Source organism: Nycticebus coucang, chromosome 4 (assembly GCF_027406575.1).
Source record: "Nycticebus coucang isolate mNycCou1 chromosome 4, mNycCou1.pri, whole genome shotgun sequence".
NCBI lineage: Eukaryota > Metazoa > Chordata > Mammalia > Primates > Lorisidae > Nycticebus > Nycticebus coucang.
This window is the reverse complement of record NC_069783.1, coordinates 61,335,200-61,353,247: the sequence shown is the minus strand read 5'-3', so window position 1 is coordinate 61,353,247 and position 18,048 is coordinate 61,335,200. Positions and strand designations below refer to the sequence as shown.

The window sequence follows — 18,048 nt, the reverse complement described above, 5'->3', positions numbered from 1 at the left end:
GAGCAAGTCTATATGTTTCTTACTTAGCTTAGGGGTTCCTAGACCATCCTGTTAATATGTCAAATTCACATGAGGGAAGACCTGTACTTATAAATTCTCAGGGAAGATTCTTTTCCACCTACTTGCCTAGGCAGAAAAGCTTCTTCATTAACTTCCTTTATGGGTAGATGTATATTTTTTCTAGTTAGTTATCTATTAACATAAAAACAGGTGGCTCTCTGTACTTTTGGGTTTTGCATCTGTAGATTCCAACCAACCGCAAATTGCAAATGTTTCAGAGGGAAAAAAATGAATGGTTGTATCATACTGAACGTGTACAGACATTTTTCTTGTCATTATTCACTAAACAATACAGTGTAACAACTATTTGCATAGCATTTAGCTTGTATTATCATAAAAAATCTAGAGATGATTTAAATATACAGGAGGATGTGCATGTGTTATATGAGAATACTATATGATTTTATACTAGGGACTTGAGTATTCATGGATTTTAATATTTATGGGGGTCCTAGAACCAATTTCCCATAGATACTGAGAGAGCTGTATCTGAAGTATAGGATGATTATTTTTCCTGTTGCATACCAACAAGCCATTATTCTGATTCTTATTTATTAGTTGTTGCAATTTTTTCCAATACCAGTAGGTTCCCTAGAGTCTCATAATCTGTGAGCACAGTAATAATTGAATTTCTGAGTCTACAGAGCTAAGGACCAGACCACCCAAATATAGTGATGCTTATGATAGTCCTATGTCAACTGTGCATGTTCTATAAGTAGTAACAGTACCAAACTAACTTAGAACCAATACCTAATTATCTATATATCTGGCTAGGCATTTATAAAACAGATCACATGAGGCTCTGGGTACTAAGTATAGACCAGAGAGAGTAAATATATTATACTTATGATATCATTCTCACTCTTGTTTCATAGCAATAATTAGTGTCATGTGATTCCTTCCCACTGAGTTAGGATGCAGCCTCAGAATCTTTTAACTTAATGCTCAGGGTAGTTGCTTTTAACTAAGTGAAGTTGCCACATACACAGAAAATTATTTGCTATTTGCTATCTTCCTGTGATCCTGCATTCAAGAGAAAAAGAAGATGGGTGTGGCAGCACATGCCTATAGTCCCAGCTACTCAGGAGACCGAGGCAGGAGGACAGCTTGAATCCAGGAGTCAGAGGTTACAGTGAGCTATGTGATGATATCACTGGACTCTAGCCCTAGTGAGAGAGCAAGACCTTGTCTCAAAGAGAAAGAAGAGAGGAGGGAGGGGAGGGGAAAGGAAGGGACAGGAAATATACATACACACACATATATATATGAAAATTAGCTTTTCAAACCAAAATATTCTTGCCTAGTAATCAAGCTATGCTTGCAGTATTTACAATCCCATGTTTGCCATATGTAGGAAAGCTGAGGAAAATCAAAGCAAGAAATAAACAATGTTAAAGTAACTAGTTGTTTAGAAAAAGGTAAACATGCTTTCTTTTTTTTTTCCTTTTTTTATTTTTATTAAATCATAGCTGTGTACATTAATATGATCATGGGGCACCATACACTTGGTTCATAGATCGTTTGACACATTTTCATCACACTAGTTAACACAGCTTTCATAGCATTTTCTTAGTTATTTTGCTGAGACCTTTACATTCCACATTTACTAGGATTCACATATACCCTTGTAAGATGCACCGCAGGTGTAATCCCATTAATCCCCCTCCCTCCACCTACCTCCCCCCTCCCTCCCCTCCCTTTTGGGAATGCAAATTAATACATTCCTTTTGGAAAGAGATATGGAGAACACTTAGAGATCTAAAAATAGATCTGCCATTCAATCCTGTAATCCCTCTACTGGGCATATACCCAGAAGACCAAAAATCACATCATAACAAAGATATTTGTACCAGAATGTTTATTGCAGCCCAATTCATAATTGCTAAGTCATGGAAAAAGCCCAAGTGCCCATTGATCCACAAATGGATTAATAAATTGTGGTATATGTACACCATGGAATATTATTCAGCCTTAAAAAAAGATGGAGACTTTACCTCTTTCATGTTTACATGGATGGAGCTGGAACATATTCTTCTTAGTAAAGTGTCTCAAGAATGGAAGAAAAAGTACCCAATGTACTCACCCTTATTATGAAACTAATGTAGGACTTCACATGAAAGCTATAACACAGTTACAACCTAAGAATAAACATGCTTTCTAAAAAGAAAGAGTCACTCTAGAATGGAGAACTTACCAATAACATTACAAGCTAAAATTTATTAAGTGTTTATACTATAAAAGACTCTGTTTAAGTGCTCATAGATACTTAATCCAGACACAACTTTCTTTGTCCTGCTAATCAAAAACTTTATTTTGCTGTTTTTCAAAAGCTAAAAGTATTTCAGGAGAGGTAAATATAAAGAAATGGGATAAAAATAAAATTTAAAAACCCCAAAAGATAGAAAAGAAAAAACAAATTTTTTGTTTCAAAATTTGATGTTAAATGTCACAAGGCTGAACAGACTCACGTCAATCTAACTGAATTAATTCAGTTATATAAATTATTTGGAGATATTTTAAATAGTTATTCCTGGTTAAATCTCTCTATAATAAATTTCTAAATTTTGTAAGATGGTAGCTATTACAATTATCATTAATTTGTCATATTGCTAGTTTTTTTAACCCAGTTTTGTTACAGCACTGGTTCTCAACCTGTGGGTCATGACCCCTTTATTAAAGGGTCGCGGCATTAGGAAGGTTGAGAACCACTGTGTTAGAGGGTGGGTTATATATGTTACAAAAGCATATTGTACTTAACAGAAAAATAATAACAGAACATCTTTAAAGAGGTAATTCTTGCGTGCACTTTAATTGAATTTATAAAACTCAGTTTGTATACAACTTTCATAAAATGTTATCTAGTATGTAAGCAAGGTATTTCCATATTGCCCTTTTTCTTTATGCCTCTCTGCCTGGTTCTAACCATTTGCTTTCCTCTAGCCACTTGAATAAGTTATTCCTTTTATAGGGAATGTAAACACAAGTAGATAAGAAGGTCAGATCATTTGATTTCTATATTACTAGAAACAATCAAAATGGACATTTTCTTGAGCCAATTAGAGCTGTGTTTCTTCATCTTTTTTTATACTATGACAGGTACTGAAAATGAAATATATATGACATTCTAGAGTAAACAAAACAGGCTGTTTGAAGCTAGAGGTGCCAAGGATTCCAGTTGCCCTGGAACATGCTTAGTCACCAGAAGTATTGCAAAAAATCAGAATCTCCACATATACCTATAATTCATTTCTGAGAAAACAGTGTGCTAAGCACCTCTACTAACTAGTCAGCTACAAAATCAGAATAAGGATAAGGAGCCTCTGTTTCTAAGTTTTTTTTCTCCCCAAAGACAGAGTCTTGCTCTGTTGTCCAAGCTGGAGTGCAGTGATATAATCATAGCTCACTGCATCCTCATGCTCAGCTTATGTTTTTTTAAAAAATTTCCTTTTAGAAATGGGGGTCTTGCTATATTTTCTAGGCTGGTTTTGAACTCCTGTCCTCAAGTGATCCTCCCATCTCAGCTTCCTGAGTAGCTGGGATTACAGGTACGTCTCATCATACCTGGCTTTTTAAAAGTATTTTGAATGATCCTTCCCTTTCTAGATCACATATGCCCAATTTAAAGTGAATTTCCGACTCTTCAAAAATAAACAGAAAATGTTTCCATTAATAAGAAATGCCCAGAATAGCCAAATCCACAGAAACATTAAGAAAATTAGTGGTAGCTAGAGAGTGGAGGCAGGGAGTAATTGAGAATAACTGCTAAGAGGAATAGGTTTTTTTGTTCTAACGTTCTGGTATTAGATAATGGTGATATTAATACAACATAGTGAACATACTAAAAACCACTACTGTGTATCTTTTTTAAAGATAGAGTTTCACTCTGTCACCTAGGCTAGAGTGTTATAATATCAGCCTAACTCACAGCACCTCAACTCCTGGGTTCAAGTGATCTTCCTGCCTCAGCCTCCCCAGTAGCTGGAACTACAGGCACCCACTACAATGCCCAAGCTAATTTTTTTTATTTTTTAGCAGAGACAGTGTCTTGCTCGTGCTCAGACTGGTCTTGAACTGATGAGCTCAAGTGATCCTCTTGCCTTGGCCTCCTAGAATGCTGGGATTACAGGCATGAGCCAACTGTGCTAAAATGTATAATTTTATGTTATGTGAAGTACACCTTAATTTTTAAAAAGTGCCATAGTAAAAGGAATGAACAAGAATAGTGCTTGTATACACTGTACAGTAGATGGTCTTATGGGAAAGGAAGAACACCTTCCTTTCTTTACAATGGCACTATATACTTGCTGATTAATACATTTTACATTTTTTTTTTCCAAATAAAGGACAGAGGTCAGTGTCAGTGGATAGTACACCAAGGTACTGGTGAGATAAGCTGTCAGAGAATTTTGCTGTTGCACAATAGAAAAATATTGTGACCAAGTGTTCACTCTAGCACTCTTAAACTAGAATTTTTTGTTTGAATTTTAGAGATAAAGTGTTGCTATGCTGTGCAGGCTAGATTTGATCTCCTGGGCTCAACCAATACTCTGCCTCAGCCTCTCAAATAGCTATGACTACAGGTGTGTGCCACCATGCTATGTTACTCAGGCTGTTCTTAACTCTTGGCTTCAAGTGATCTTCCTGCTTCAGCCTCCCAATATGCTGGGATTAGAGGGGTGAGCTTCCATGGTTGGCACATTTTAAAGATAAATAAACGTAAGTAAGGAGAAGTTAAGGAATTAGTACAATTTCCACATTCTGTTTCCACATTCCACATGATTTGAACAATCTATTTTAGGACTTTTTATGTCATATATCAATCTGAATAAATAAGAATTATTTTTATCCCTGTACTGTGTACTTGAGTCATAGATTAGCTATATTATTTATTGTGAGTTGAAAATTCATCAATTATATTGAAAGTGGAAAACTGGACAGAATAATTTTAATGATATTATTTATTGTCTAGAGAATAATTCATCCAGGAAAATGAATTATACAAGAAAAACCAAAGTTGGTTAGAAAGAGAATTAACTGGGTGGCGCCTGTAGCTCAAAGGAGTAGGGCACCAGCCCCATATGCCGGAGGTGGCGGGTTCAAACCCAGTCCCGGCCAAAAACTGCCAAAAAAAAAAAATAAATAAAGAGAGAATTAACTTAAATATATTGCAAAAACAATACAACATGAAGCATATAGCAAAATGTACATACAGCCTTTTTCTTTCACCTAAAAATCTATGTTTCTTTGGAAAACCAATTCAAATTTATTAAAATGGGCATGTAGCTTCCTTGATTAAATTCAATGAAAGGTTTCCTTGTGAAACTAACATATAACCATACCAGGAATGATTGTATGCTAGGCCTTAAAAATCACTTCATAATGTTCTGAAAATCATATTACTGCTTTTTCAGTTTTCACTTTTATTACATAAACTAGAATAGTGAAATTATACCCTCCAACCCTAAGAAAACTGATAAACCCATAAAGTTCCTTAGTGTATAGTATGAGTACTAAAAAAACAGCGAAGGGTGTATACTTTCTCTTGGTGCTTACAGATGCACTGCAGCAAGAAAGGTTGTTTTACACATCAAAGGATTCAGTATCTTTTTTGTGATAGTTTAATGTCAGAGTATACAGGAAGAGTTTGGTAATGGAAGATGAGTCATTGGGCTTTTCACTTGATGAAAGGTCATAAGTTTATTACTGAAGTAGAAGAAATTGTGGAAGATTTCTGCTACAAACATTGGAACTATAAATTTTTGGAGAGAAAAGATGAGAAATATCAAACATGCAAACAGAGTTCTTTATGAACTTGTGTATTACTTGATGTTCAATCTTTACAACTTGTGTGTATGTTCCAATAATAAAAAAAAACACCTAGAGTATTTATAGGTTCCCTATGGCAACCGCAGATGATTGAGCAATTTAGAATGCTCCTTATTAATGGGAAACTTGTAAAGACTGTGACTTTCATATATAAAAAGAATGGAAACACCCAAGTAATTTTGATTTCAGTTTTTATCAAGGCATTTTAAAAGTTTAAGCAAACATTAGATGTCTCTCTAATTTGTTCATAGGAGAGTGTATGTATGTGTGTGTTGTGTAATATGCATGCATATTGAAATGACTGAATCCAGTACTTAAGTTCACATTTACATTCAAGTATTCTAGGCGTGTGGCCATTACTCAGCACCTACACCACCCATGAGAAATCTTATTTTGATCACACATTAGCTATTCCAAAGAAAACAAATGTAATAACTTTAGCAAGTTGGGCCAACTTTTCAACTCCTGTATAGTTAATAATTAGTACTGAGATCTCGACCTGCGTTTGGGATCAGATAATTATGATGATGTAATTCTAAGTACTTATGTAGGTTAGAATTGTTTAAGGTTTATCAAAACCTAATAATACTCAAGAAGCATATAGCACATGTTGAAATATGGGAAAAGGTTAAGAAGTGCACTTCTCAAGCAATATAGAACTAGTTAACTCCCTCGCACTTGCAAACAAAAGTCTCAAAATATTAATATTTGAAGTTGGTTATTCAAGTTCTCTTAAATCTCTTCTTTTATAAGTCAGTCCCTAGGCCCTCAATTGTTTTCATTTGATGTGGTTTCTGGACACTTTAATGACTTTTGTTGCTCTGCTCTATTAACAATATAAAATGCAGCCCCAAGAAGTAAACAGCACTCAAAATAAGAGCTCAGCAGTAGACAGACAACATTTCTCCTTTCACACAAAGCAACTATTCTTAATTTTCATGCAACAAAGGGGCTTTTTTTATTATTACCCTTTCAACCTACATATTCCATATTTTAAAGATTTTCCTATTTAACTACATCTTTAAGGGAATAACTACTTTTTGCAAGATCTTTTTGCAAGTGTTAATAATACACTAAAAGTTCATGTATTTTCAAGGAAAGCAAAGACTCACAGACACATTGCAAGTAAACATATTATTAATTATATTTTCAATATAATTATATTATTTATTACTATATATTTTATAGATCTCCCCTCTCCCACACCAATTACTGAATTTGTATCACAGAAACCTAAAGGCCTCAGAATCCAAGAAACCACTCACGTGACATAGTATTTTTGTTAAAGACTGCAATTTTTTTTTTTTTTGAGACAGAGCCTCAAGCTGTCACCCTGGGTAGAGTGCCGTGGCATCACTGCTCACAGCAACCTCCAACTCCTGGGCTCAAGCAATTCTCCTGCCTCTGCTTCCCAAGTAGCTGGGATTACAGGTGCCTGCCACAACACCCGGCTATTTTTTTTGGTTGCAGCCATCATTGTTGTTTGGTGGGCCCGGGCTGGATTCAAACCCACCAGCTCAGGTGTATGTGGCTGGCGCCTTAGCTGCTTGAGCCACAGGCGCCGAGCCAAGACTGCTATTTTTTTTTTTAAACAGCTTTATTTAGGTATAATTGATACATACTAAATGACTCATACTTAATAAGTACAATTTGATGACTTATTTTTTACATATGCATACGAGTGTGAAACCAACACCACAGTCAAGATAACATTTCTCTTATCCCCCAAAGCTTCCTTTGTGTTCTTTTAATCTTCTCTGCCCTCTAGCTCTGATTTTAGACAACTTCTGATCTTCTTTCTCTTTTTATTTTATTTTTTTAAAGAAACTGATGTTTCGAGCGGTGCCTGTGGCTCAAGGAGTAGGGCGCTGGTCCCATATGCGGGATTCAAACCCAGCCCCGGCCAAAAAAAAAAAAAAAAGAAACTGATGTTTCTTTTTTATCAACCTTATGTCTATCTTCCTTAAGAGCCAGTGGAAGAAAAGGTGAAGACCACTCAGCGGTTGTTCCTACCCATTCAGTGGCCAGGGCAGTGGGAACTGCAGACCAGTCTTCCAAGCAGGCTGAGCCCTGCAGTCTTCAGTAGGGAACTGCAGAAAAGGCAGAGAGCACAGGCACATATAGGCTTTCAGACCAGTCTGCAACCTCAGGTTGAGTTAGTAGTGAACTCCAAAGCTGGAGGAGTCCATTCACCCTGAAATTCTTCCTTGGTTACAGCTTTTTTAGCAGCAGTCTGATTTTCTTTTTCAGTCTCTTCAGAATCTCTGTAGAAGTAGAATTCAGGCATGTCCTCCCATGTGTGTTCAAAGAAGATGATGCCACACATGAGCAGAACTTCCCAGGCCAGTACACACCATATCAGATCTGCTGAGGGAACTCCTTCATTGTTGTATAGAATAGCGATGTCCACATAATACAGAGGAGAATCTGTGTTACACACAGCAATGGTAGCCAGGATAACTTAAGATACCTCTATGGGAGGCTAGGGGTCAGCCCTGGGATCAGTAACCACTATAAGACCTGGCTCCCAAAAGGCTTCCCTGATCTGGTTAGTGATGTTTCCAGGAGGGAAGTGACAAGCCATAGGAGTGGCTCCTGCAGCAGTAGCAAACTTCATCAACAGCTTGCTGGCGAGTATTCTTGGAGGATATGACACTGACATCAGCAGGATTTTCAATGGCAACAATGGCACAGCTTCCAGCAAAAGCTTCTCTCATGATTTATATTTTTGCCGTCACCTTTCCTTTTGGAGATGTATTGTTCCTTTTGGAAGTCAAGGTTGGTGCCACCTAAGTGGGCTCCTACAGTAAAGAAGTTGAGGACATCCTTCATTGGTAGGACATCAAGGGCATTAAACATTGTGGAAATTTCCCTTTAAATTATGTCAGGAATCCAGAACAAAGCATCATATGAACCCCTCCTCGGGAGAGTGCAGAAAGCTGATCTTTTTTCTCATTATTATAGATCGTTTGCATTTTCTAGAGTTTCAAATAAATGGTATTATACAGTAGGTACTTGCTTCTGGTCTGGCTTCTTTCACTCTTTGTAATGATTTCTAGGTTCATCTATGTAGTTACACATATCAATAGTTTGTTCTTCTTTATTACTGAGTAGTATTCTATTATATAGATATACCCCGATTTGCTCATCCATTTGCCTGTTGATGGATGTTTGGGTTGTTCCCAAGTTTTTGATATAACAAATAAAGCTGTTAAAATACTTGTGTATTAATAGAAATCTTTTAGTAGACTGTATGTTTTTGTTTTTCTTGGGTAAATACCTAGGAATAGAATGTCTTGGTCAAATGATAGGTGTATGTTTAGCTATTTTAGAGACTGCCAAGCTGTTTTCTAAGTTGGCCGTACCACTTAGAACTGTTGAGAGTTCTAGAGTTCCAGTGGCTCCACATTTTTCCTCTTTTTTTTTTTTTTAATAGGGTCTCATTCTGTTGCCCTGGCAAAAGTACAGTGGTATCATCATAGCTCACTGCAACCTCAAATATTTTTAAAATGTCCATTTAACAATATTCATTGTTACTATAGAGAATACAATTGAATTTGCATGCTGATCTTGTATTCTATAACCTTGTTAAATATACTTTTTAGTTTTAGTAGCTTTTTTGAAGATTCATTATGATTTTCTACATAGACAATTATAACATCTCTGAAAAAAGCAGTCTACCTTCAAGTAATATTATGTATAAGGAGCTTAAACAGTATCCTTCCATTTCTCCACTCTTAGCCTTCATACTACTATTATCATACATTTTATTTCTACAATATATGTTATGTAACCCAGAATACAGTATTAAAGGCTTAAACAATCATATTTTAAGGAGATTTTTGAAAATAAGGTGAGTATTTTATATATGCAAATATATTTGCCATTTTGTATGCTTGTTGTTCCTTTCTGTAGATACAAATTTCCAAAAAGTGTCATTTTCCTCCTGCCTGAAGTATTTCTTTTTAAACATTGTTTCCCCGAGAAAATCTGATAGTAAGGAATTCTTTCAGCTTTTGGATGTCTGAAAAATCCCATTATTTTGCCTTTTTTTTTTTTGGCTGGTAATAGAAATTTGTGCTGACAGGTTTTTGCTGTTGTTTTCTTTTAGTACATTAAAACTATCACTCACTGTTTTCTGTCTTCGTTGTTTTTGTTTACAAGCCTTGCTATGATTTGCTTGTTTTTGGTGCTTGGGGTTCATTAGCTTCTTGGACCTGTAAGTCTATATACATTTTTAATTTCTAAAACATTTGGCCATTGTTTTCTTAAATATTTTTCAGCCACCTTCACTTTCTCTTCTTTCCTTCTGAAACTCCAATTACACGTTAGGCCACTTGAAATTATTCCACAGGTCACTGATCCTCTGTTCATTTTCTTCCCTCCCTTCTTTCTCTCTCCCCAAAGTCGTACTCAATTGCCCAGCCTAGAGTGCACTAGCCTTAGCCTAGCTCACAGCAACTTCACACTCCTGGGCTCTAGAGATCCTTCTGTCTCTGCCTTCCAAGTAGTTAAGACTACAGGTGCGTACCACAACACCCAGCTAATTTTTCTATTTTTAGTAGAGATGAAATTTTTTTTTAAGAATTATTTTTATTTTATTTTATTATTACTACTTTTTTTTTGCAGTTTTTGGCTGGGGCTGGGTTTGAACCCACCACCTCTGGCATATGGGGCCAGCGCCCTACTCCTTTGAGCCACAGGCGCCGTTGCTCTTTCTCAGGTTAGCCTTGAACTCCTAAGCTCAAGCAATCCACCCACCTCAGCCTCCCAGAATGCTAGGATTACAGCCATGAGCCCTTGAACTCCTAAGCTCAAGCAATCCACCCACCTCAGCCTCCCAGAATGCTAGGATTACAGCCATGAGCCACCATGCTAGCCTTCCTCGTTGCAATCTGCATAGTTCCCTCCCCCATTCTGGATAGTTACTATTGCTATGTCTTTAAGTTCACTAATATTTCCTTCTATAGTATCTAATATAGAGCTTAATACCATCTAGTGTATTTTTTACCTTAGATTTTGTATTTCTTATCCCTATAAATTTAATTTGGATTTTTAAAGTATCATCCATGCTTATGTTTTTATTCTACCTTCCTGAATATCTAGAATATATATAGTAGAACCTCTCTCTGTAAATTGACCACCCAAAGAACTGTAAAAAACTTGTCAACATATACAAGTGGTCAACATAAGGAACCAGGCCTACTACACTGATATGTACATGTCAGCCTGGTGAAAATTAGGTCAACTATAGAGGTTCTATTGTATTTATAAAAGTTATTTTACCATGCTTGTGTATTAATTTTATTGTCTGTCCCATTTCTACATCTACATCTAATGCTTACGTTTCCCTCTCATGGGTCAGATTTTCTTGCTTCTTTCCATGCCTGATAAATTTTTGATTGGCTGTCAAGTGTGAATTTTATCTTTTGGGTGCTATATTATTTGGTATTTCTACAGCCATTTTTTGGACTTTGTGAAGAATGCACTTAAGTTACTTAAAAATTATAGTACTTTGATTCTTTGAGCCTTGCCTTTAAGCTTTGTTAGGCAGGCTCATAAAAACCTTTAGTCTAGAGCTAATTGGGATCCACTACTGAGGCAACACTTATGAGGATTCTTTGTAATGTTCCACATGTTATGAAATCTTCTCTGATTGGTAGGAACACAAACTATCCTTGTTCCTGAGCAAACTCGGGCAATTGTTTTGTTTGCTTCTCTGTCCTTGATGATTTCCTTGCACACATTCTCTGATCAATAACCAGTGAAAGACTCAAGAGGAACTTTCTACAAATCTATGAAACTTGCTCCATGAGTAGCTCTCTCCTCTTAGGTACTTTGTCCATAAATTTTAGCCACCTCAGTATGCCCAACGTCCAAACTTTGTCTCCTCAATTCAGGGAGAAAAGTGGGGACTATTTGAGTTTTTTTCCCCTGAAATGCACTAAGAAACTCTCTCCCATAAATAAAGTTGGAAAATTGTAGGGCTCATTTTTGTTTCTGTTCTTTCAGGGATCACTGTCCTGTGCTGTTTATATTCAACTTCTGAAAACCACTGTATTTTGTTTTTTAATTATTTAAGCCAAGAGTCTAAATCCAGCCTGTGTTACTTCATCATAGCTGGAAGTTGAAGCTTTGTTACTCCCTTTTTTTTTTTTAACCAAAGAACTTTATCAACCTTTCTTTCAAACTTTATTCCCAGGCTTCTTCAGCTTAATTAGCTGCAAAGAATGAATTATGTATAAGCAAAAACTGAAAAGAGCTACAATGTCCAAGGGGCTTGGGCTAGAGATCTAGATTTTATTAGATCCATAAACAAAAACAATTTTTTAAAGTAGTCATAATATAAAATAGCAACTCCCAGTAACTTCAAGTTTCATCTTCAGAAGTTGACTCAATTTAATTTGCCCCATTCTTGGAAGCCTCATCAAAATTCTCCATAAGCTCTGGAACTTCATCATCATCATCCTCTCCAGTAGCAAGTGGTGCTTTTCAATCCACAGATTGTTCAGGCAGAGCGTCAGCCAGTCTCCTCAAGCTAGTCAGATTGTCTACACCAAGTTGGTTTAAGATGATGGGTAGCATTTCTGTCAGCTGCTTTGTCTCGGCATGGCCTGTAATGGTCAAAGTGTTTGCTACCAGAGATGCCTGAACTTTAGGGTTGTTAAAGGGGATCACTGTACCTTGGTTTGTAAACATATTCACCTCTTCAATATCAGAGATATTGTTTACTCCTAACTTAGTTTTTCATCACCTGCTGTAGCTGTTCTATGAACTACCTTCTTTCTGCAAGAAGTTCCTTTCCCACCAATGTATACTTGTCCCTGCAGTGTGGTGAGTTTCTCCTGGTTCATGATAGTTTCTTTTATCTTGTAGGACTGTAAAGTGGGCTGCATGGGGGACTAGGGTTGGTGCGTAGGGGGTCTTGGGTAGACCAGTTAAGTTTAGGTACACACACGGGGGAACACAAGATGGCAGCTAGAGCTGTTGTTACTTTTTATTTGTTTTTATTTACTTATTTTTTAGATACAGATTCTGGCTCTGTCACCCAGGCTAGAGTACAGTGAGGTCATCAAAGCTCACCATAACTTCAAACTCCTGTGCTTAAGCCATTCTCTTGCTTCACGCTCCCAAGTAGTTGGGACTACAAGCATGAACCACCATGCCTGGCTAATTTTTTTATTTTATTGCAGAGATGGGGTCTCATTCTTGTTCAGACTGGTCTTGAACTCCTGGCCACAACAATCCTCCTACTTCAGCCTCTCAGAGTGCTAGGGTTATAGACATAAGCCATCACACCAACTCTGTTGTTGCCTTTTAAACACATTTAGGGCCATGGTTTACAGCCACATAGGTTGTGTGCTATATAACTCCAGATTACAATATAAACACATCCCCTTTTTATTCCCACCTGAGATCTGAGGAAAATGGTAGCCCTAATCCCACTGTTTATATATGTTGAGTTTGTAATAATCCTAATTTAGAAATGTTATGATCTCATTGTTTGGCATTGGAACAAATCTCATCAAATCAGTATCATACATGATTACCTGGTTCCCCCAATAGACCTATAACATAACTAAAATGTGATACCTACAGAGGTCGTTTAAAAACACTGAAATACCATTTATAATGTGGTTTCTGTAAGAGACACAACTGGAATTCCAACTAGAGATTCTAGGAATATATCTCCCTCGTTTGGTAGTCTAGGGTGCACACTCACCCACCTGAGAGGGGGTGGGAAAATAAAGCTTAAGACTATAATAATTCAGGATGAGTTAGATACTAACTTATAAACTATACATTAACCTTTTGACACATCAAAAAGTATAGTGTAGGCTTGGCACCTGTAGCACAGTGGTTATGGCGCCAGCCACATGCATCAAGGATGGCAGGTTCAAACCCGGCCCAGGACAGCTGAACAACAATGATAACTGCAACAAAAAAATAGCCGGACATTGTGGTAGGCGCCTATAGTCCCAGCTACTTGGGAGGCTGAGGCAGGAAAATTGCTTAAGCCCAGGAGCTTGAGGTGGATGTGAGCTGTGACTCCATGGCACTCTACCTAGGGTAACACGGTAAGACTCTGTCTCAAAAAAAAAAAAAAAAAGGTATAGTGCAGAAGAATCTCAACTTTAGTTAACAAAGAGACTGACCTATATTGATAGCAAAATGAAATGTACTTACTCATCCAACTCTTCTTCAGTTTTAGAACTATCAGCATAGAGATACTTGCTCATGTCCACAGGTCTTACATTTTTTCTTTTTGTAGACTGGGGAGGAGAATCCTTTATAGTTAAAGTTTCTGGCTCATCAAATGGGTTTGAATATTGTGGAGTCTGTACCTCTTGAAAAGGATTATAGCTGTTATTATAAAGAGAGTCTTCTGGTTGTTTAGGTGAAGCTGTTTCAGTATCTGGTTCTATAAAACAGTAACAAAAGAGATTAAATTAATATTATAAAACATTTTATTGTATTTTCAGTACTTTAAAATACAGATTCTTAAAATAATAAACTCTATGGGGCTGAGAAAATACAAAGGAATAATGAAACAAAAATATATTTTAGAGGGGCTAAAGGACCTTAAAGTCCAGAGGATGTGATATATATGCTCTCTCTCTGCTTCTCTAGGAATGGTGCTCTCAAAATGATGCCTTTTGATCATTAATGTTTCTTGAGAGCTTTTGGAGTCTCTAAGGAATAATAATAGCATTATGGAATATCTATTTTGAAAATTTTAACTTCCTTAGGCATGCTATATTATTGTTTGCTTTATATCACTACTCCAGCTTGCCATGCCAAAATGATACATAATAAATTTGTGTTTTTAAAAGAATGGATTAAAATTTGCAATAGTCTCTAGTACTTACAAAAGCACAAATCACTTAGGGATCTGAAAATTCATTCTGGACAATATTAAAATATACCTACATGCTGCTTAACTTGTTTTCTAAAAGTTTTTAAAGAGCAGGTTTTTGTACACTACAAGATTATTTTTCCAATATAACTTAGATCCAAACAACACACTAATAACATAAAGATCCTCAAGTTGAAAGCACTATATTAAAAACATAATAATAAAGCTGATAGAAGAGACACATTACAGTAAAATCTTCTAAATTTTATTATTTCAAATTTCAATTTGAAATAAGAGGTACTAGTAAAACTAAAACTCTGACTCACAACATAAAAAATACTATACTAGTATTAGGTCTGCCAACAATTCTTATGAAGTACTTAGCACAATTTTTTGTTTATGTATAATAATATTTTAAAATAAAACTAGAATGTGTAATAAAACTGTTACAATTTGCCAATAAAAACAGAAGTAAATATTTTTTCTAAACTGAAGAAAAGTTTCAAAAATTCAATAATCTTAGTATATTAAAACTAATTTTAGGGCTTGGCACCCATAGCTCAGTGGTTAGGTACCAGCCATATACCCTGAGGCTGGCGGGTTTGAACCCGGTCGGGGCCAGCTAAATAATAATGACAACTGCAACAAAAAAATAGCCGGGCGTTGTGGCAAGCACCTATAGCCCTTGCTACTTGGGAGGCTGAGGCAAGAGAATTGCTTAAGCCCAAGAGTTTGAGATTGCTGTGAGCTGTGATGCCATGGTATTGTACCAAGGGCAACATAGACTCTGTCTCAGAAAAAAAAAAAAAAATTTTTAAGCTGGGCATGGTGGCACATGCCTGTCATCCTAGCACTTTGGGAGGCTGAGATGTGAGGACTGTCTAAGGCTAGAGGTTCAAGACCAGCCTGCTAGTGGTTCAAGACCAGACCAATGTAGTGAAGCCCCCATTTCTACAGAAAATAAAGAAAATTAGCTGGGTGTGCTGGTGTATGCCTATAGTGCCAACTGAGGGAGGCTGAGGTAGGGGGACCATTTGAGCCCAGGAGCTTGAGGCTAGAGTGAGCTATAATCACACCACTATACTATAGCCTGAGTGACAGGAGTAAGACCCTGTCTCTAAAACTAACTGACTAACTAAATAAAAATAATTTTAATTATGTCATGCAATGCTAACAAAATATTCTGAGAGAGGAAGCAGAAATTGCTTATTAAAATTATCAATAAAGTCAGATGTGGTGGCTCAGGCCTGTAATCCTAGCACTCTGGGAGGCAGAAATGGGTGGGTTACTTGAGCTCAGGAGTTCAAGACCAGCTTGAGCAAGACCTCATCTCTACTAAAAATAGAAAAACTAGCCAGGCACTGTGGCAGGCACATGCAGTCCCAGCTACTCAGAAGTCTGAGGAAAGAGGATCACTTGAGTCCAGCAGTTTACTGTCTCAAAATAAATAAATAAATAATCAAGAAAATTATAGTTGTTCCATAAGTGACATTTCAAATAACTTAATCTACTAAAAATTCATGATTGACACATATTAAAATGTTACATTTTGAAATCAAACCATCCCTTAATCATAGCAGAAGTGTATAACCTGCGGCCAATGGGATGCATGCCAATTATGTGAGGATTTTTTTGCTTATCTGTGGTGGCAGATATCATGAAAATTATAGATGGACTTTTTTTTTTTTGCTCATCAGCTTTTGTTAGTGTATATGTATTTAATGTGCGGCCCAATGTGTAACAGAGAACAAAAAAAGGCTGGACACCCCTGCTAGCCCAGAAAATACTTTTTTGCCTTTATACTAAGATAAAAAAATTCTGGCTTGAAATTCTGTACACTGTGATGAAATGTAAAAGAAAATTCATAAAATTGTAATAAGTCAACACTAAAATGAATTTTAAAATGGCCTATATTAGAGAACAGACTCAGTAAACTGCGCTTCTTTTGTAATACCATGATAAAATTTATTCAGAATCTTTATTATAACATAAATGAGGCATTTTCTTTTCTCCGTAGGGAAAGAGGGAGCATAAAGATTTCCTACACAATATTTTTATTAAAAAATATCAAGGCTGAATGCTAAAAAAATACTAACAGAACTGGTCAATGGAAATAAGATTTTTATTTTTTACTTTCAGGACGAAGATTGCATAAATTAATCTAAGCAAATTTATCAGTTACAAAGCCCCAAACAGGAAAGTATACAACCTATAAAATATGATGCGAAGATGATAGAACAGTCAAAAAAGGAGGATTAAGGATAAAACTATTCATACAAAAGCTAACAAGTACATTTAATATGTTTCTGAAGGGGTCACTGAAGCATATAAACATAACAGGAGAATTAAAGCCATAAAAACAACAAAATTAATGTAAGAAGAAAACTGAATCTGTAAAGCAAAGAAAGACCCATCTGAAAAACTGTAACACAGCCTTTTCTTTCCCAAGTACTTTTGTTACTTGAGGATGCAAGTTTTTAGTCAATAGAAAATAAATTATTTCTAACAAAAAACACTATTCCAACAACTCCAATAGGCATATATTTTAAGAGAACACTGGAGGGAGGGTGTGCATTATACCTATAATCCTAGCAACGTAGGAGGCTGAGGCAAGGTAGATGGATTGCTTGAGCTCAGGAGTTCAAAACCAGCCTAAGCAAGACCCCATCTGTATAAAAAGTAGCCAGGCATTGGGCACCTGCCTGTAGTCCCAGCTACTGGGGAGGCTGAGGCAAGAGAAGCACTTGAGACCAGGAGTTTGAGGTTGCTGTGAGCTATGATGCCACAGCACTCAACCCCAGGGTGACATAGTAAGACTCTGTCTCAAAAAAAAAAAACCCCAAAATAAAAAACAAAAACGAGAACATTGATTGCTACATATTGTTTTAGGTCTCTAGGCATAATTAACGATTCTAAACCAGGTGGATGTGGAGAAAAGGGAACACTTCTACACTGCTGGTGGGAATGCAAACTAATACATTCCTTTAGGAAAGATGTTTGGAGAACACACAGAGATCTAAAATTAGATCTGCCATTCGATCTTACAATTCCTCTACTAGGTATATATCCAGAAGACCAAAAATCACATTATAACAAAGATATTTGTGGGCGGCGCCTGTGGCTCAGTTGGTAAGGCACCGGCCCCATATACCGAGGGTGGCGGGTTCAAACCCAGCCCCGGCCAAACTGCAAAACCAAAAAATAGCCGGGCATTGTGGCGGGCGCCTGTAGTCCCAGCTACTTGGGAGGCTGAGGCAAGAGAATCACTTAAGCCCACGAGTTGGAGGTTGCTATGAGCTGTGTGA

At 36.7% G+C, this 18,048-nt stretch overlaps 1 protein-coding gene and 1 pseudogene across 4 annotated transcripts in view; both read right to left on the bottom strand.

Moving 5' to 3' along the window:
* The window catches only part of EHBP1 (EH domain binding protein 1), a 412,692-nt gene that overhangs the window by 204,587 nt on the left and 190,057 nt on the right, over window positions 1–18,048 (bottom strand). For all 4 annotated transcript variants that reach the window (XM_053587096.1, XM_053587100.1, XM_053587098.1 and 1 more), the window contains one exon: window positions 14,074–14,308. In XM_053587096.1, coding sequence (XP_053443071.1) covers window positions 14,074–14,308 — 235 coding nt within the window. The remainder of the gene's footprint in view (window positions 1–14,073; window positions 14,309–18,048) is intronic.
* LOC128583157 (transcription factor BTF3-like) lies at window positions 11,482–12,991 on the bottom strand (annotated as a pseudogene).